Source organism: Fistularia commersonii, chromosome 19, assembly GCF_037954325.1.
Source record: "Fistularia commersonii isolate RoL2024-O1a breed Wild chromosome 19, RoL_Fcom_v1.0, whole genome shotgun sequence".
NCBI classification, from domain to species: Eukaryota; Metazoa; Chordata; class Actinopteri; order Syngnathiformes; family Fistulariidae; genus Fistularia; species Fistularia commersonii.
In genome coordinates, this window is record NC_141302.1 from 319,364 (window position 1) to 340,000 (window position 20,637).

A 20,637-nucleotide genomic window follows, 5' to 3' on the forward strand; every position below is an offset into this window, starting at 1 on the left:
GCGGGTATTTACATTCCACATCACGCCGCCGCCCCGTCACGCCAGACGCTGATTTAGGAATAATTACATTTCCTGACCTTGCAGGAGGCGGAAGATTCCAGGACGCTCCAGGCCTGGAAGCATGTCCTTGTCCTGGAAAAATACTAGAAAGGACAGAAGGAGATGAACAGATGAAGGAGTGAACGGATGAAGGAGTGAACAGATGAAGGAGTGAACGGATGAAGGAGTGAACGGATGAAGGAGTGAACGTCTGCCTCCTGGCTGGGCGGCCTGAGGGAGGCGCTGCAGCTCCACCAGCTGCCACCTGTTGACCGGCTCTGGGTCTGCTGGACGACACACACACACACACACACACACACACACACACACGCACACACACACATAGAATTTCCAGATTTTCACAGGACAATTTGAGCTGCAGTGACCAAAGCAACGGTGAAAATAACCCTGACACTCCAGTCATTCAGATGAATTTTAAGATGATTAAGTGGAAATAAGGTTCAAAATACTGTAAGCACAGATCAATAAATATCACATTTAAGTAACTCAATCGATGAAATGATTTCATGTAACTCAATCAAATAAAGGAATCAATTTGAACCGAATTCATTTACCCAAACGCAGGGATCGGATCTATTTAACAGGAAAAAATAACTAAATCAATTTAATTTGATCAATTAAATGAATCGATGTCACTGAATCATTTACCCAAACCAAACAACCCGATCAATTTATCTGACTGACTGAATCACATTAACTGGATCGATTCAACATCAGAATCAGAATCGCTTTTATCGTCAGGTATTTTACAACAGCAAGGAAAAAAACATGTAAAGACATTAAATACACATGATCGATTCAATAAACCTATTTAACCAAATCAATTTGACTTGATCACTTTCACTGAATCAATTTGCCAGAACTAATTAAGCAAATCAATGTATCTGTATATCAGTTAAACGAACGTATGTAAGCGAAACAACTGAGCCAAACTAAATGACAGGACGATCAACCGAAGGATCCGAACCCGACGGATCCGAGACACACACCAATCTCACATTGGGAAAATACTGGGGTGGAAACACGAGTTAAAACCAGACGGGTAAAGAAGTGTGTGTGTGTGTGTGTGTATGTGTGTGTGTGTGTGTGTGTGTGTGTGTGTCCGTCCTTCTGGCCTCGTTTAAATTCCGTTCAGAAAAACACGGAGCCTCAGCACGCATCTACCTTGTTAGCCTGATTGGTCATGTGACATAAAGTGGTGGCGGCCCTGAGAGCTTCACACACAGCATAATGCAACGCGCACACACACACACACACTCTGAATATGGGACGTGTGTGTGTGTGTGCTTTGCAGAGTGCTTTGTGCAAGTGGTGTGTGTGTGTAGCGGGCTGCTCTGCGGCTCCATTGTCCCCCCCCCCCCCCTCCGCCGGCCTCCGTCTCCTCCTCGCCGCCGTGACATGACGTCTCGCAGTGATGACATCACAGGCGTCCGGCGAGCCCGGCACGCCGCGGCACAGACGTCCAATCACCGTCCGGCCAGACAGGAAACGTCTGGCCCGGCCGGGACACGGCGCTACTGTCTGCAGCTGCGGCGTGCACGAGGACGCGCGCATGGACGTTCATCTCCACCAATGAGGTGGGGTTTGGCGGCGGCGGGGTAAACACCCCCAGAACAGACCCCCCCGCGGCCATTTGCCCCCCGGCCGGCGGGCCGTCCATTAGCCCTGACATGCAGAGGCACTGATTCTGTAAAGGTCGCGACCTGCGCAGCGGGCGCCGCCGTGCAGGGCTCACACATCTGCCGCGTGTGACACACACACACACACACACACACTCGTGCATGTAAACACACATCTGTACCCCCCCCTCGGAGAAACTCACGCGCACCATCACTCCCCCCTGGCCTGGTTTCACAATGCACACCAGATTTAACCCCTCCCTCGGAAGCACCAACTGACCGCACAGCTGGGGTGTGCGTGTGTGTGTGTGTGTGTGTGCGTGTGTGCGTGTGTGTGTGTGTGTGTGTGTGTGTGTGTGTGTGTGTGTGTGTGTGTGTGTGTGAGGTGCGGCAGGAGAAATCCCTCCTAATTGGACTGCTGCAGGCTTGGGAAAGACTGCGCAGTGTGTTTTGTCCGTGGGCCCACCTGTCCCCCTCTGATCACTGGGCCGGATCGGACCTCAGTACGCCTCCTTTGGGCAGCGATGGGCGGGGCGACCCCGGGGGCAGATTAACAGTCCCGGCCTGCAGGTCTTCACCTCCGACGGCTGCTCCTCTTTGATCCGACAGGTGTTCTTCTCCGGTTCCTCGCCTTGGTGTCGGGGCCTCCGGGCCAGCAGGTGGCGCTGCAGAGCGGACGCGGAGCAGCCACGGAGCTCCGCGCCGCTAATTTGCGGGAGGCGTCGCCGGTCGGCCGCCGCTACCCGTCGGTCCGAGCCCCCCCCCCCGCTCTGGTGCGCCTCTTTCATCTCCGTTGCCCCCCTGCCCCCCCCGGCCGCTGCCCTCTCACAGGCTATGTTACAGGCTGTCACATGAGGCGGACACTCTGCGGCGGCGCAGCGTTATCTGCTGTGACAACTCCCATTACTTCCACAGCCTCCCATCTGATCAGCACATCCAATTCAATTAGTGGCAATTAGTCCTGCTCACCCCCCCCCACGAACCCCCTCTCGGCCCCCGACACCCCCGACACCCCCGACACCCCCGCCCACCCGTCACCCGCCCGCTGAGCCGCTCCAAAAAAAAAAAAAACAAGTTTTTAAGCAACTCACTCAACCTGCAAGGCCGGCTGGTTGCCCCCCCCCCCCTCCAATTACCCTCACACACACACACACGCACACACACACACACACAATGAGTCACTCACACATTCATAGTCACATATTCAAAGTGACACGTCACATAGAAACCACACAAACTCCCACAGATTCACACACACTCACATACACACACACTCACATACACACACACTCACATACACACACACTCACACGAGGCACCTCCAGTCAATGTTCTGGTCACATGACCCGCAGGTGTTCTGGTCCTCTCAGTTCTCCAGAAGGCTGTGTGAGCGTCTCCTCCAGGACCACCGGGACGTGAAGGTTCTGCTGCCCGTGCTTTGGAGGCCACCGATGGACAGCAGATGGTCCAGAAGCCCAGACCCGTGATCGCGGGTCCACAGATCGGGCTGCAGAGGGCCGGTCCGTGGGCTCAGTGAGAAGGAACCATCTGGAAGCCAATGGAGATTGTTCCAGACAATGACAACCCCCCCCTCCATGAGTCTGCACACACCTGGCCTTCACAAATGAGGAGCTCTGTGTGTGTGTGTGTGTGTGTGTGTGTGCATTCCGATGCAGCACAAAGTTAATGACGGCTCCTTTGTGAGTGCAGGACGTGTTGGAGGGAATCAGGCCGTGAGCCGCCGAGCAGCCACAAAGAGCCGCCGCCCGCCGCCATCTTCATATCGCTTACATGGCGCCGCCGCCGCAGGTCCGGGAGGAGCTCCTCAGCTCCGGGAGCGCCGGGACGTTCTGGCGGATCCGTGCCGTTGTCAGGATTAAAAAAAAAAAAAAAAAAAAACAGATCTCACCCCCCCCCTTTTTTGCCCCCCGTTTTGCCCCCCCGCCCGGCACGGCCTCCTTCCCTGCAGGCGCTAATGCAGCCTGACAGCTTCCCTCCGTAATTGGTGATCACACCCAGATGGATGCCTCCTTAATTTGCTGCCTCCAATAAAGCCAGGGAGAGCGGGGCTGTGTGTGTGTGTGTGTGTGTGTGTGTGTGTGTGTGTGTGTGTGTGTGTGTGCCTGATTTGTTGGTTATAGATACAAGAGCGGTAAACACCCCGGGCTGCCATCCCGACAGTTTGACCAGGCCTTTGTTCACACGTCGCTTGAATAGAAGTGTGTGTGTGTGTGTGTGTGTTCACGGACTTACCGGGTGGGGGTGCGTGGAGGTGGCGGGGTCAGGGGTCGGGGCGAGCGAGGCCCGGCGTTGTGTGGTCGTGGGACCGGCAGAGGTGGCTAATGAGGGCAACCTGGGCGACCCCTGGAGCTCCAGGGCGACACCTCAGGTGTCCTCCTCCATCTCCCCTGGTTCCTCCTTTACTTCTCATCCTGATCGCACTTCCTGCTCTTTGCTTCTGCTTGGAGGGAAAGCAGCTGGGTGAGCGGTTCGACCCACGCGATGGTTCGGCCCGTTGAAAGGTTTGACTTGAGCGAATGGTTTGGTCCAGGTCGAGGGTTTGGACCAACACATGTCCAAATAAATACATCGGGACTCTTTTGGTCGGTCAAACTGTTCCTTCGTCTACAGTTTTTCTATAAGGATGTAAATTGGAATAAAATATGGCCGACCAGCCATAAATTCTGTCTCAACAATAAGGTGAAGGAGGTTTCTTATAAAATGGCACACAGCAACAAAAAACACGACAAAGGTTTCGGATTGACATCGACGACTCTTGCGGTTTCTGTGGAAAACGTGGAGAATCTCTTTGACTGGCTTGTACTCAACTGTTTGGGTTGGATGTTCAAGCCTTTGTGGAGAGAAGAAGTGGATTCTCAGTGCAGCTGCAGGATCAGGACACGTCTCTCTCCTATGGAGACCCAACCAGGGAGAAGGACTTTGTTTCTTTTGTACCACCGGAAGCATGTCCTTGTCCTGGGACGATTCATACGGACAAAAGGAAACGTATGAACGGCAGGCCGCGCGTCAAAGCTTCTTCAGGAAGCCGATCACTGCAGCACCACCAGACATGGACCGGGGAGCCGGAGGGGGGCAACAACAAATATTATTTGGAAACATTTGGGCATTAGCACCGAAAGGATTTGAGTTACACTCTTTATGTGGCTGTCTGCTTTTTGTATCTATGTCTATTTTTACGTTTCCCCTCGCTGAGCACATTTTCTGTGTGTATAGATTTGGGAATTAAAAAGAAATGAACAATGGTTTGGACGTCATCCATGGTTTGGACCGGATAAAATGTTCAACACTGGTGAATGGTTTGGTCCAGACTAATGGTTTGGCGTGTCCAGCGTCCACCAGGCCGGCCTCGCACGTCCACATCTCCATACGTCCACATCTCCATACATGCACATCCCCATACGTGCACATCTCCATACGTGCACCTCCCCAGGTCCCCCCCGTCGCCCCCCCGGCTGCAGATGTAATTAGCTGTCACGGCTCCTGAAGGCTTCGCCGGCTAATGAAATACAAATAAAGCTCTGCTCTCCATGGAAGGTGGAGACAGATGCCGGGGAGTCGAGGCTCTGCGGCGGCAGGAGACAAATGGAGGCGCCGTCTTGTGTCCTTGGCGTGGAAGGACTTGATGAGAATCCACCGGGGGGGCAAACGCACAAAAGGCGGCGTTTACTCACCGGCGCCGAGACCGCGTTCAGGTGCGGGGGCTGACGGCGGCGCCGGGGGGGGCGTCCTTGAATCCGGCCAGGAGTAAAAATGGAGGGCCGGCGTTAGAAAGGAAGGCTCGGGCGACCATTGTTGGAGCTCCTCCCCCTTCGCGGGGACCACCTCCGATATCGTGAAGAATGCGGCGGCGGCGAACGCAACGCCGGGTCACGACGAACACGAGCTGATCGTGAAGAAAACAGACGGTGAACACATCGCAAGCTGACGATGAAAAGAAGATGACAGTGAATGCAACACGAGTGACTGATGAAGACTCTCACGGTGAAAGCGCCATTATCTGACACCGGAGAAGACAATGGCGGCGACGGCAACGTGTGCGTACGATGGAGAGGCTGACGCCGCACGGCGCACGAGTGGATTATGAAGAAGACAATGACAGTGAACGCATCACAAACCGATACTTCAGCTCTAAGAATGTATGTCCTTGTGAAATATTTTCCCTTCTCCTTTCCTCGCCTCCCTTCCAAGCCAACTAATCCCCCGCGGCCCCCCAGCGGGACCTCTGACCCCAAGCACCTCTTTGGCTGTCACATGACCACGCAGGTGTGGAGGGGTCTCTGCCCCGGCCGACCCCCAATTAGTGACCCTAATTAGTAGAGGGGCCCCCCGGTGGGCCGCTGAGCAGCTTTACCGGAGGGAGGGGGACGGTGACACATTCCTGCAGGCGCACACACACACACACACACACACACACACACACACACACACACACACACACACACACTCCTGTCTCACACGTGCTCCTGTTGATTTCCCTTTGATTTGGAAAACAGGCCCCTCATGGACCAGAGCTCCTCCTCTTGGTCCTCCTTCTGCTGGGTCTCCTTCCGCCGAGGGTCACCCGCTGCCCTGCATCCACCAGAAGGTAGGAGGGAGTAAGGTGGGCTCGGTGGACGAGGAGGATGCGCGAGCAGACCTTCATGGAGGGTTGAGGACCATCGGAGGGAGAACTTGGAGCCGGACTCCTGGAGGCCGCGGCTGCTGGCCCACCCATCTGGACTCCTTCCCGCCGCCCCGCGCTCAGAGAGCTGCCAATCACTGTAATTGGCCCCCTGCCGATCAATTGTCCGGCGGCTGAGAAGGTCCAGCTCGGACCCGGAGTCAGAAGAGCCCCCGGCCCCCCGGCCCCTCGACCCTGACCTGAAACACTTACAAGGAAGGGCCAGGAAGACGGCACTGTTACAACTGACCTGTGGAAGGGGGAGCGTGTATACCATACTTACAATTTATATAATCAGTGTGTGTGTGTGTGTGCGTGTGTGTGCAGGGAGGGTGACAATATGTTGTTTGCATGGGATTCAATTCAATGGTAGTATTACTGCAACTACTACAATTATTGTTATTATTCTATTCTATTTTAGTTATCTAAAAACAATCTAGTCCATATAAAATAGAATGAATACATAATTTGAAATCAAATGAAGAGGCCTCTGCATCTGATTGGACGAGCGAGGCGGGGTTTCAAACTACAGCCAAAATGGCGGCGCGTCGGGGGCGGTCCGGGGACGGGTCAGGTGACCTAGGCCACGCCCCCTTCCTACGGAGATGCTTTTTTTATTTTATTTTTTTTTATTGAACATAAATAGTATAAACAGATAAACATATGTACAGACAAACATGGCAAGGTAGAATCGAATGTCACTGAATCAACCGGGGAGGAGGAAGCAGAGGACATAAGGACATTTATTCTGTATGAAATCACTTTACTATACAAGTTAACAGTATTTAAGGTTTGTGAGAAATGTTTCATGCTAGAAGAAAAAGAAAATAAAGGGAAATAAATAAATAAAAAAATAGATAAATAAATGAAAAAAATGAAATAAAAAAAAACATAAATAAATTGCAAGGGGAATATAATATGTATTTAACTTGGTTTAACTTGATCTCAGACATCAAACTGTATATTTTTTGGTTTTTGGATTTTTCCATAAGTTTTAAGGATTTTTTCATACAATTCAAAATCGTTTCTAAGAACATAAAATTGGGGGAAAAATTTTGCACTCTGTTTTTGTGAATGAAGAACTTGGCGAGGCCTAAAATAACATTGACACAGAGTTCATCTCTTATGTTGCTCAAAAGTAAACCAAATGTTATAACATCTCTTGAGAAGGAAACTGGTGACGATGGAAAATTATCTTTAACCCATTTTTGAGTTTTAGCCCAAAAGCCCTGTACTTTTTCGCATGAGAAAAATATATGGTCAGTGGTTTCAATGCTGTCTTCACAAAATGTACAAATATTATCTTCAAAATCAAAGCGTCCCCTCAATAATTCCTTAGATGGGTAGATGTCATTCATAATTTTGAAGTGGGTCTCTTTTGCCTTGGGGGGTGTGGGTAGAGTCAGATACATAGTTCGCAGCCTGGCAATCAATTCCTTATCAAATTTATTTCAAATATTATTTTTGTTTTGACGTCCAGGGAATAAGTGTCCTGTGAAACATGTCCTAATAAAGGAGTTGCTGCACTTTCTGTCCAGAATTGAGATTCCCTGGAGTGATAGTCGGGGTAACTGTGGTTGTACGGTTCGGTGCGTCATTATATTTTTGGTCAGGAATACAAAATTGTGGAGATAGTGCGTTATGTAACTTCATGAACTCTAATATGGGAGGCTTAAATCTGTGTTTAGTGCAGAATTGTTTATAGTCTAGAAGACTGACACTGTCATCCATCAAGTCCATTCGGAGATGCTAACATAGTCTGCCGTCACAAGCATGTTTCCCGGCTCACCTGAGTGACGGAGCCCCGGTAAGACCCCCTCCTCCCCCCGCTCCCTCCGTTCCTCTGCCGACCTCGGATCGTCGGAGTCGTTAACCTTCGTACTCCGGAATGTCCGCTCCAAACCCGCTCCAAACCCGCTCCAGGCGACGGAACAACGAACGGCTCCCCCGTCTTGCTAGCTGCTAGCCCCCGCTGAAAAACAGTTTCACCTGGAGATTCCATCCGCCAATCACAGCAGGGCATTGGGAGCGGGAGGCATCTGATTGGCTGAGGTACGTTCAGTGACATACCTGAATCGCCGGTTCTTTGCCCGTCAGCTCGCGCCTGGCGGCAGAAAGGCGCTTAAAGCGGGACACTGCGAGGACGCTGATTGGCTGTGAAGCGGGACACCGAGAGGACGCTGATTGGCTGTGAAGCGGGGCACCGAGAGGAAGCTGATTGGCTGTGGGCCGACGGTGAGACGTTCACGGACATCCGGGAATGCTCAGACCTTTCAGCCTCCTCACCGCAAGCAGGCTGCGAAGCCAGAAGTGGGTTTATTTCTCGACCTTCAGAGGAAAAGGGTTGCAGCTTTGAACATTTTATAGTCGCTGAAAGCGGCAACAAGTCATCCAAATCCCACTGGCATTAGAACGGAATACTTTCCCACTATTTTGCATGTGTATCCTTCTTTTCTTCATAACATGTAGGATTTATTGAACAGACGCAGGGACTCGGAGTACATAGACGTATATTTATATGCATATGAATAAAAATACATGTACATCATGTACAGGAAGTGGGCGGAGCCTGAAAGCAGCTCGCCGTCCCAACTGAAGGTCGCCTCCTTAAATAAGTGCAAAATGTTAATGAGACAAACAGCTGTAAAGCATATATGTATGTGTGTATGTATATACTGTACGTATACATACACATATATATATATATATTTATATATATATATAAGGGTTTTTTTGTATTTTCAGTTTGTTTCCCGCTGAGAGCACACGGATCGGATGTGACGGACATGTGCAAAGACACATTTATATAGAGATTTATATAGAAATCTGATGTTTATGTACAAGCGGCCTGTTGGTGGTTGGCTTGGACTGCCCGGTCGGGGGATCGGCGGCGTTTCTGGGCGACGTGGATCCAGATCGGCCCGGGAGGTTCTGAGGAGGACCCGGACCGCCGTCTCACCGCTGCCCCCGGTGGACGCGGGCAGAGGACGTCTGGCCTCGGAGAGCCGGACAAATAATTCATTAGAAAACCTGCTGTTATAAATAAATAAGGGCTTGTAAACTATTACTGCTGTTGTGCAGCGGGGGTGGGGGGGGGGACTAACCAGGAGCTCCTGGAGGAGAGCACAACAAGGAGAAGAAGAAGAGAAAGGGAAGAAAAGAAGCTCAGAAGACCACAGAGGGCTGAAGAGGCCGGTCCAGGCCCCCCCGCTGTGGTGGCTCAGTGTCAGACGGGTGAATTATGGATGGGGGGGCGAACAGCGTCGGGACAAAGCGAACGGCGTCCGCGGCGACACGGGTGCGAAAAGGCTGGGCGTCTTCTCTGGTTCATCTGGAGAAGGCCCCCCCCCCCAGACTCCAGCGGCTCAGACGGAGCTTCTCAGACCATCTCACCACCCTCGGCTCCTCCTCACTCCTCCTCGGCAGCAGTGGGGGGGCAACCTGTTAGTTACCCGCTAACTAGCATCTCGGTAAATTGATAAAACCCATCAGAACCCCCCCGACAGGTAAGAGTTAATTCATGTCAGAAATCTAATCAATAAGGAAACTCATGGAGCTACGAGTCTATCTAACACTGAATTAGAACCTGCGTTAGCATGGAGCGCTAAATAGCACCTTTGGGGTAATAGATAATTAAAGACGCAGACATTAATTACCTGTTAATGAACCTCAATGACTTAATGATTACACTTAATTACAGTCGATCAATAATAAATATCACAACGGTTACATAACCAGTTAGCTAGCTGGCGTGCGGCGTCCCCTCCTGCCACCGGCTGAGCCTCGGGTCAGAGGTCGCGCCACGCTTTGGTCGAGCCGACGAGCGAAGCGGCGTCACAGGAAGCGAGCGGCGCCGCGAGCCCACGCCGAGGGGGCGGGAACAACGGAGAACCGGGGGAACGTCGGAGGAACCCGTCCCAGGCCGGGGACGAGCGCGCACGCGCCGTGCACGGGCTCTGCGGGTTGTTAGACCGCGGCCGGGCCCCGCCCCTCGACCACAAGCCCCGCCCCTCGACCACAAGCCCCGCCCCCTCTGATGCTCTGAAATATCAACACGAGTAAATTCTCCACAAACACACACCATGACGTGACAGGAAACAGGAAATAGAAAACAGGAAATAGAAAACAGGAAGTAGGAAACAGGAAATAGACATCAAACCGGCTCCGCCCTCAGGAAGCTCGTTCTTTTTCTCCTTTCTGTTTTTTTTTTTTCATTTTGTACACTGAAAGGACACGCGCGGAACCGCCAGAACCCCACGCAGAACCCTAAGGAACATTGAGGAAGCCTTAGAGGAAGGAAGCCTCAGGAACCCAGAGGAACCCTAAGGAACTGACTGTGACTTGTATGGAAACAGAAACCACACTCACCAGCTCACAGGACAAAAGCAAAGAACCCTCGTGGGGGGGTTCCACCCTTTTGGGGGGGGTTCCACCCAAAGAGGGGGGGGTTCCACCCAAAGAGGGGGGGTTCCACCCAAAGAGGGGGGGGGTTCCACCCAAAGAGGGGGGGTTCCACCCACAGGCAAACACACAAACTGCAGTTTACAAGTTTTTTCTTTTAGGAAGAAACCTTTTTTTCATGTTTTCCTGTGTGTGTGTGTGTGTGTGTGTTCACAGCTCCGCCCCCCCCTTGGAGGGGGCGGGGCCTGTTTAGGACACGGTCTTTTTCCCTCCCGGGTCCGCGTCCTTCCTGTCCAGGCGGCTGTAGGGCTCGAAGGCGGAGGATCCGCAGCCGTAGGAGGCCAGTTCGTGGTGAGCGCCCCCCAGCAGCGGCACCGAGAAGCACAGCGAGTGGGGGGGCGGGACGCCCAGCCTGGGCGAGGGCGGCGCCCCGCCCAGCGAGGGCAGGGGGAGCCCCAGGGCCGCCCCGGACAGGGCGCCGGGGGGGGAGCCGCCGCCGCCCGCCCCCGGGGAGGCGGCGGCGCCGGGGCTCCCCAGCAGGGAGCCGTTGGGCGCGTGGGCCGGGTGGGGAGGCGGACCCAGGAGGGGGGCGGGCGGCGGCGCCGGGCCCAGCAGGCGGCCCTGCTCCAGCAGACGCAGGATGTTGCAGGTGGCCAGAGACTCGGAGGACGAGGAGGAGGAGTGCTTGTCCGTCTCCTTGGACGTGTCCTTCTTCTGCTTGGTGCGCCGGTTCTGGAACCACACCTTCACCTGCAGGCACACCCACAGGTTGGTCACTCCCACCCGGGCCCGAACATCACCGCTGCACCCTCCACACCCGTTTCCACGGAGACGCCAGACGTCGTGAAGCGATAATAACATTAATTCATTTGCGAGACAAGAGACCGTAGAACCCTGGACCTGCTGGATGCTAATGCTAAGGACGCGAGCAGCTTCTCGGCTCTCCCTGCTCCGGCCAGGCCAGACCACAACCTGGTCCACTTCAAGCCTGGCGAGGTTCCTGAAGGCCGGCCTCCTGTGACCACCTGAACTGTCCACAGGTGGTCACAGGAGGCCGGACTGACTCCTCAGAGAAGCTTTGAGACGACTGGCCTGGATGTGCTGCGAGAAGATCAGGGAGAGGACATCTAACTGTCCCACTGCATTGCTGTTTCCACTGTTTCCTTCAGGATTAATTAACTTGTTCTTATTCTTATTCTTAATTACACGTTTATTACCATCTCATCAACACTTAGGGGAGAGAACGACAGGGTTTCCTCACGGTTCTTCATCGTGTGTGTGTGTGTGTGTGTGTGTGTGTGTGTGTGAGGATGAAGAGCGAGGAGCTTCACATACATCTCAGCATCTCTGCAGGCGTGTGAGCGACCCTGGCGTGACCCCGGCGTGACACACATCCACGCCGCTGCGTTTCAGTCAGAGCACGCAACACCTTTGCAGCCAATCCACACACACACACACACACACACACACACACACACACACACACACACACACACACACACAGATCCGTGCAGAACAGGAGGAGGTGAAGTAATCCCTTGGCACCAGGACCCCCCTCCCCGTGCAAGCACTCACACACACACACACACACACACGCACACACACACACACACACACACACACATACACACACACACACACACACACACACACACACACACAGCCCACGATAATGGCTGCTCCTGTTCATCTGCTCTCACACTCCACTGCTTTATTACATTTAACACACACTTTATCTGAACTCTATACACACACTCAATCTATACACACACCAACACACACACACACACAGAATCCAGGTTGTGTAATGACACCTTCTGATCTTCATCAATGTCCAGATGTCTCCTCACAGGAAGTGAGTGGTTTCAACAATAAGAGCCCGGCGCTGTCACTTCCTGTCAGGAGCGGCGAGCGCTGAACTCTGCCCGCCCTCCTCGCCATCTTTAATTGATGCGCCGCAGCTCGATGTATAGCATGTTGTGTTGGGGGGTCGCAGGAGATCATCGCCCCACCACACACACACACACACACACACACACACACACACACATGTATGGTTTCCCAGAGGACCTGAGTGTGTGTTTTCTCTCTGCTCCTCCTCCTCACTTGCTGTCAGTTCGATGAAGATGAGGATCCAAACCTTCAGCAAACTATGGGTGACCCATCAGACATTCAGAACCACCATCAAGACCTGGACCTTCACGACCTCATTGACCCCCCGGTCATATCTCTCAGGGGTCCCACACCAGGTTCCTCAATCCCTAATCTAATCCCTGTGAGTGGGGATTGACATCATGGACCTCCACACCACACACACACACACACACACACACTTACACACACACACACACGCAGCAGAACAGTTCTCCGAGGTCATCGGGTCAATAGTTGTAGTTCCACCGTTTGGCCACCAGGGGCACAGTGATGGAGCTGGTGGTGAGAACATTGAACCCTGGTCCTGCAGAACATCTGCCTCCTGCTGAGGAGCAGCTTCACGCCGCTGCCGCTAAACCAGGGATTGGCGGCGGCGGCGGCCTCGACACCGAGAGCGGCAGGGATAATGGGATCGGAGGAGATCCTGAGATCAGGGAGGAGGACCTGAGATCAGGGAGAAGATCCTGAGGTCAGGGAGGAGGACCTGTACCAGCTGTCAGATGTTGGAGATGTTGGAGATGTTGGAGATCATGCAGAAGCTGTTTGTCTTTCACTCTTTTCAGGAAACAGTGATCTGCCCCCCCCACGGTGGGCAGGGCTTACCTCCTCACGGGGGCTCCTGATTGGACGAGAAGATGTAAATCCTGCTTAATGGGATCCAGGGTTCAGATCAGGGTCACAGATTATCTGAGATCTGGATCTGAGCTGACCCGCATTTGACCCCCAGGCCCCGCCCCCCGCCAGGCCCCGCCCCTGCAAGCCCCGCCCCCGCAAGTCCACACTCACTCCCACCAGGCCCCGCCCCTCCAGGCCACGCGCCTCCAGGCCACACCTACTCTCACCAGGCCCCGCCCACTTCCACCAGGCCCCGCCCCACCGCCAGGCAGGCTCTTGGTAACAGGAAGTGGCGCCTGCTGACAGGTTCTACTGCTGCTCCTGAGGGAACCTCATCAGGGCAGGAGGACCTCGTGATGGAGATGATGAGGAAGGCAAGCGACCACAATGTGAGAGACCTGGATGCATGGAGTCCACAAACCATCACCGCTCTTCATCATCTCCTCCCACGGAGTGACCTCCTGCTTCCACCTGGTGGCTTCTACACACACCAGGTTCTAACATGCTCCAGCTTCTACACACACCAGCTTCTAACATGCTCCAGCTTCTCCACACACCAGGTTCTAACATGCTCCGGCTTCTACACACACCAGGTTCTAACACAGTCCAGGTTCTCCACACACCAGGTTCTAACACGCTCCAGCTTCTACACACACCAGGTTCTAACACAGTCCAGCTTCTACACACACCAGGTTCTAACATGGTCCAGGTTCTACACACACCAGGTTCTAACACAGTCCAGGTTCCCAGCAGTGGAAGGTCCAGATGTAGACCGGGGGATCATGGAGACCCCCTGGGCTGTGGGAGAGGACCTCCTCTGGTTCTCCAGGCTGGAGCACATGTTCTCCAGGTTCATCTGGGGGTTAACCCCGTCTTACCCCATCGCTGGTAGATATGGCTAATCCTCCTTAGCTCCGCCCCTTCGTGCCGTCACACGGGTCTCACCCTAACGATCGGTAATCAATAGTTACGGTAACGGCTCTGCTGCCCAATCAGGGGCCTTCTTTCTCCGGGGCCCCGCCCCCACCAATCAGGGGCCACCTTTGACCTCGCTGATTAACTACACATGTTCACCCAACAAACTGTGTGTGTGTGTGTGTGTGTGTGTGTGTGTGTGTGTGTGTGTATGTATTTTTGTTGCATTTACATTTTATGTGTGTGTGTGTGTGTGTGTGTGTGTGTGTAAGTGTATAAATGTTTGTATACATCTGTGTGTGCATATCTTCTGGCTGTGTACGTGTATTTATTTGTGTGTGTGTGTGTGTGTTTGTGTGTGTGTGTGTGTGTGTGTGTGTGTGTGTGTGTGTCCAGAATGTCGTCTCTAATTTTGCCAATTGTCCAATTGTCTCATCACACAGCCCTCTGTGTGTTTGTAAAATCACACACACACACACACACACACACACACACCCTCCCAGTGATGTTGGATTGGAGGATGATGAAGGACTTCTTCTCCTGATCGATCAGCTGATGAGATGACGAGTGCCGCCGTGTTCCTGGATTCTATTGGATGTTTCATGAGTGCTGACCCCGCCCACTGAGCGGACCATCGATCCTGACCCCCGACACACACACACACACACACACATACACACACACACACACACACACTGTCAGCGTCTGAACCCCCCAGATCCTTTGTGGACCAAAAACCAAGCGACCAGGCCTGAGAAACAGATGTCCTGGTCGCCATGGTGACGGTGGGAGGACATCGCCAGGCTCCGCGTCCGTCTCACTTCCTGTCTGTCTGTCTGTCAGACGCCGGACGGACGCCGCCGTCTGAGCGTGTGCACAGTGGACGCATTGATGGCGAGGCAGACGCAGACGTCGCCGTGACGACAAGCAAACACAGGCGTCTGTGTGGTGCCAGAACCACACACACACACACACACACACACACACACACGCCTTTCCTTTGTTTGTGGAAGAAACACAAACACAGCTGAGGCCTCTCCTCCTCCTCCTGTGGAGGCACAACTTCAGAACAACCACGGACGCTTCCAGAAGCTTCTGGACGGCAGAGAGAAGCGGCCAGGAAGTGTGAGATGGATCGGCTTCAATGACCGGCCGATGACCCGCCTGATCAACACGATTGATCCGATCACAGAGGCAGTCAGCGGGGCTCAGTGTCAACACACACACACACACACACACGCACACACACACACACACACACACACACCTTCGAACACACAGCTGGCGTGAGCAGACCACATTGGAAACCGAGCCCACATCAACACACACACACACACACACACACATAAACACGCAAACGGTCACGGCGTCCAGGCGTTGCCATGGTAACATGGGTTCTAGGGTTCTCCTGCTGGAGTTTGACCTCCAGGTCGTGTTGGAAGCTTCACAGCGGCTCTCCTGCACACCTCCAGAGGAACCAGATGTTCTCCAGCTTCCAGAGGATCAGGAAGAAGAACCGGAGCTTCCAGACTCAGAGGTTTACATTTGTTACACATTATATACGACAAACTACATTATGAATTATTATCATTATGAATATTACTATCATGGAAATAGAATTAAATTAACTAAATCCTCTAAATTGACTCAATTAGCTAAATCATAATATAATATAATATGATATGATATGATATGATATGATATGATATGATATAATATAATATAATATAATATAATATAATATAATATAATATAATATAATATAATATAATATAATATAATACAAAAAGGCCCCGAGGTTCTCCTTCGTCTTCAGTCGACCCACCAGATAAAAGTCTGGGGTCCAATAGATCGGATCAGAACCCGCAAGACACACACACCCTCACACACACACACACACACACACACACACACACACACACACACACACACATCAACGGGGGTTTAGGATCCAGGACCCCGTTGCTACTTTCGCTATTACTGCTTAAATTACAATAGTTTTATTTCTAGTTTTTTAGTAATATTATTATTTTTAGTTTATTATTGATAGTATTATCACTAGTTTATTACTGATAGTAATTAGTGCTGTTTTCTTATCACTATTATTGGTACTAGTATTATTATTACTCGTTTATGACTATTACTAGTTTACGACTAAAGAATTATTGCTAGTTTATTAACAATAGCATTATTATTTGTTTATAACTAAAATTTTGAGTGCTGCTTTATTATTTCTATTATCAGTAAAAGCATTATTATGTGTACTTTGTTACTAATATTATTATTGCAAGTTCATTTCAAAAAAGTATTGTTACCAGTTCATTACTAATATCATTATTACCTGTTAATTACGAAAAGTACTATAGCCATTTTGTTACAAATAATATTATTACTATTTTCTTACTAAAATGATTATATTCTTGCCGCTTTGTTACTCCGATTTGATTGCTTTTTTATACATGTATTATTACTGCTGTTGTTTTGTAACAGCAGTAGTAAGTGGTGTTTATTCCGCTATTATTGTTGTTTAATGATGAAGAACTCTAATTATTCTAAGAGTTTTGTAACCATGGTAACGCCGCCGGTGGTGTTCTCAGTGTGTAATTACCGCTCCTGTTATTTACACTCCGGTTGTTAAAGGATGGAAAGAAAAGCAAAAGGAAGAAGAGCTGTGGCGGCCGAACGGACACCGGGCACCGGGCACCGGGCACCGGACACCGGGCACCGGACGGCGAACAGGGGACGCCGGGCGCCGGTCCACCGGCCTCCGGTCCCGTCCCGTTCAGCGCAAAGCCACAAACGCGAGGGTCCGAAAAGACGGAGGAACCAACCGAACCGAACCGAACCGAACCCGGATTCCGGTCTGTGCGCGTACGTGCGTGCGTGTGGCGCGCGGTTTCGCAGCTTCTGATTGGACGCGCATTCACCTACTGCGTGTGTGTGTGTGTGTGTGTGCGTGTGTGTGTGTGTGTGTGTGTGTAGGACAGGCTGTATGTTTCCAGGTTCAGTTCCAAGTTGTTTATTCTGCTATTATATATTCTATAATTCCACATTTCTCACTCTCCTGGAATAGTTTCTGTATTGTCGTGTAATTTCACAAGATTTGAATAAAGGCTCGCTTTTATTTTAATGGAATACTTTGTATAATTCACCTGAAACGTCCTTTCCCCTCACTTTACATTTTCTATCATTTCATTTGATAAAATTTCCTATTTCACATTATATATCATTCCTTTATTTCACATTCTGCCTTTCCGCCATTTCCCATAATTATATTCTACTATAACATTTTACATATTGCCTCATTTTCGATCAAGCAGTCTATAATTGCAAATTATAAATTCTACAATTTCATATTATACATCCTGCACTTTTAGGGTTATATATTTTATCATTTCAGACTACCAGTGCATTCATTTCAGATTGTACATTCTAGATTTATAGTTTATATATTTGATTTAAGTTTAGAAATTCTTTAATTTCAGATGATACATTCTATGATTTTAAAGTGAAATATTTGATCATATGATTTATAAATTCTACAATTTTAGATGGTACATTCTACGATTTTTAAATCACACATTTTATAATTGTATGTTGTAAATTCTATCACTTCAGAATTTACAATACAGATCACCTTCCGCGATTTCAGCTCATTTATCTTTTAACTTCGGGTTATTTCATCTATAATTTCAGGTCTAATTAATATTAATAATAAATCATTTCAGAGTATATATTCTACAATTTCCATGTATTAATCTCTTTATTTCAAATTTCTATACACATGTTTTTATATGTACGGATGTATGGCCGGCTCAAAGGGCGTCGCGTGAGAAGCGGCTTCCGGTGAGAAGCCCCGCCTCTTCCTGTCTGGAGCGGCCGGCCAACTTTTTTTTTTTTGGGGGGGGGGGGGTTGTTTACAAATAAAAACAAAGTTAAAAAGAGAGTTTAACAAACACAAGGCTTCTCCGGCGTTCATTTATCCGGGTTTCTCTCTCGGTTTCCGGGTTTTGGTTCCGTTTTATTTTCCGTTTCCGGTTTAATTTTTTCCTTTCTTTTCCAGCTTCCGCTTTTCTTTAAGATAAATTCCTTCCTTTAGTCCCATTTTTACTTTCCTTTTTTATTTGAATTTCTTTTTTTTAATTTGCTCTAAATTTGCAGTTACGCGGCCTGATTCTGGCTAGTTTTCAGCTAAAATGTGTTTTATTTTCATTTGAAACTTTTATTTGACTTAATTCTTAGTTTTACCTACAGCTTTTATTTAATTTTTCGGTTTCACGCTCGCTTCCGTGTTTTAATATTTTCTCTTCTTGCTTTTATTTCGCTCCCAGTTTCCTTATTTTAAATAATTATAATTCTATTCTCCCGTCTGGTCTTGGATTCTCACCACTATTCATTTTTATTTGTTTTTAAATGTATTTATTGTTTCACTCTATTTGGATTTGCAGTTTCCTCTCGGTACTCCTCGGTATCTCCGCCGGAGAACTCCACGGGCGTCGCCTAGCAACCGGGAGATTCTGGTTCCGGTTGTATTGGAGTCTGGTTCTGGTTCTGGTTCTGTGTGTGTGTGTGTGTGTGTGTGTGTGTGTGTGTGTGTGGGTCCGGGTCTCACCTGGGTCTCGGACAGGTGCAGCTGCCGCGCCAGCTCGGTGCGTTCACGGCCCACCACGTACTGGCAGCGCTGGAACTCCAGCTCCAGCCGGTAAAGCTGCTCCGCCGTGAACGACGTGCGCGTCCGTTTGGGCCGGTCCAGGTCCAGACCCTTCGGGAGCACGATCTCCCGGATGGTGCCCTTGGCGTCTGCTCGGCCCAGGGGGGGGAGAGGACGCACATTAAATGTGTGTGTGTGTTTCGTTTATTCCTATCCGCGTGTGTGTGTGTGTGTGTGTGTGTTGGTGTTTACTACACACACACACACACACCCCGTTCCGCAGCTAAAACTTCCTTTTCGCCTCAACCGCGAGCGGGTCTCGCTCCGCGTGCGTGTATCCCGTGCACCGCCGGCGAGCCGTCGTTTACCGTTATCGCCGCTCGGATCGCTCGCGCCTTTTCCCCCCGGACCGGAAGTGAGCGGCTCCGGTGACGCTTCCGGTGGGGCGAGGAGGAATTAAAGATTGAAGCGGGAAAAACGGTGTGTTTGTTTGACCTCCTTTATTCCCCGCGCGACAAAACCCCCTCGAAGAACGCAAAACACACACTTCTGTGTGTGTGTGTGTGTGTGTGTGCGAGCTGTGCAGACCCGGTGACCTCCCGGTGACCCCGGCTCGCGCGAACGAGCGACGGCACCGGAGGCCGTTTCCGGGACACCGATAACCGGAGACCGGCCCGCGGGCCCGAGACACACACACACACACACACACACACACACACACACACACACACACACACACACATACACACAAATAGTGACACAGATACAAATACGAGCAAACGCATCAAACACACACAAAGAAAAACGCACACACACACACACACACACACACACACACACATATGTTCACACATGATATTCACTTACGGACACACGTTGATTCAAACACACATTTTCATCACCTACACACACACTTTATATTTACACACACATTTTATATTTACAGACATATTTTATATTTACACACGTACATTCTATATTTAAACGTAGAAATACGCACACTTTACACACACACACACACACACTTGATATTTGCACACGAAGAAATACACATGCTTTACGTGCACCCACAAATATTTACACACTATTCACACATATTTACACACACACATTTCACACACTCATACACACAAACACACAGTATATTTACACATAGAACAACACACGCACTTTATATTCACAAATACACGCTCTATATTCACACACACACGCGCAAAGTTCCTTTTTTAATTTCTGTGTGAATTCTATAATTGTTCTATTTCCTCATTTTTTCCCGCTCGTGTCATTTTTCGGCCTCCCGGTTCTCCGTTAAATTCCAAATGAAAGTAAACACCGGAACCGCGTCGGTGCGTCCGGATCCCGAACGGAAATTATCGATCGACTCTTTGGATTTAATCATTTTTCAATTCGTGGAAAAAAATTGAATATTTTACAAAAAACAAAGCGAAGCTGTTTTTACGCGCACGCCTGTGTGTGTGTGTGTGTGTGTGTGTGTGTGTGTGTGTGTTCGGCCTGCAGGAGGGCGTGGAGACACACTGATC

At 50.4% G+C, this 20,637-nt stretch overlaps 1 protein-coding gene across 1 annotated transcript in view; it reads right to left on the reverse strand.

Annotated features, from left to right (window-relative positions):
• Positions 1-10,847: 10,847 nt before the first annotated feature.
• Positions 10,848-20,637, reverse strand: part of vax2 (ventral anterior homeobox 2) — a 10,289-nt gene continuing 499 nt past the window's right edge. Inside the window, exons 2-3 of the mRNA XM_086165949.1 lie at positions 19,058-19,245; positions 10,848-11,511 (exon numbers count right to left, since the gene is read on the reverse strand). Of these exons, the coding sequence (XP_086022075.1) occupies positions 11,011-11,511; positions 19,058-19,245 (689 nt within the window). The 3' untranslated portion in view covers positions 10,848-11,010. The remainder of the gene's footprint in view (positions 11,512-19,057; positions 19,246-20,637) is intronic.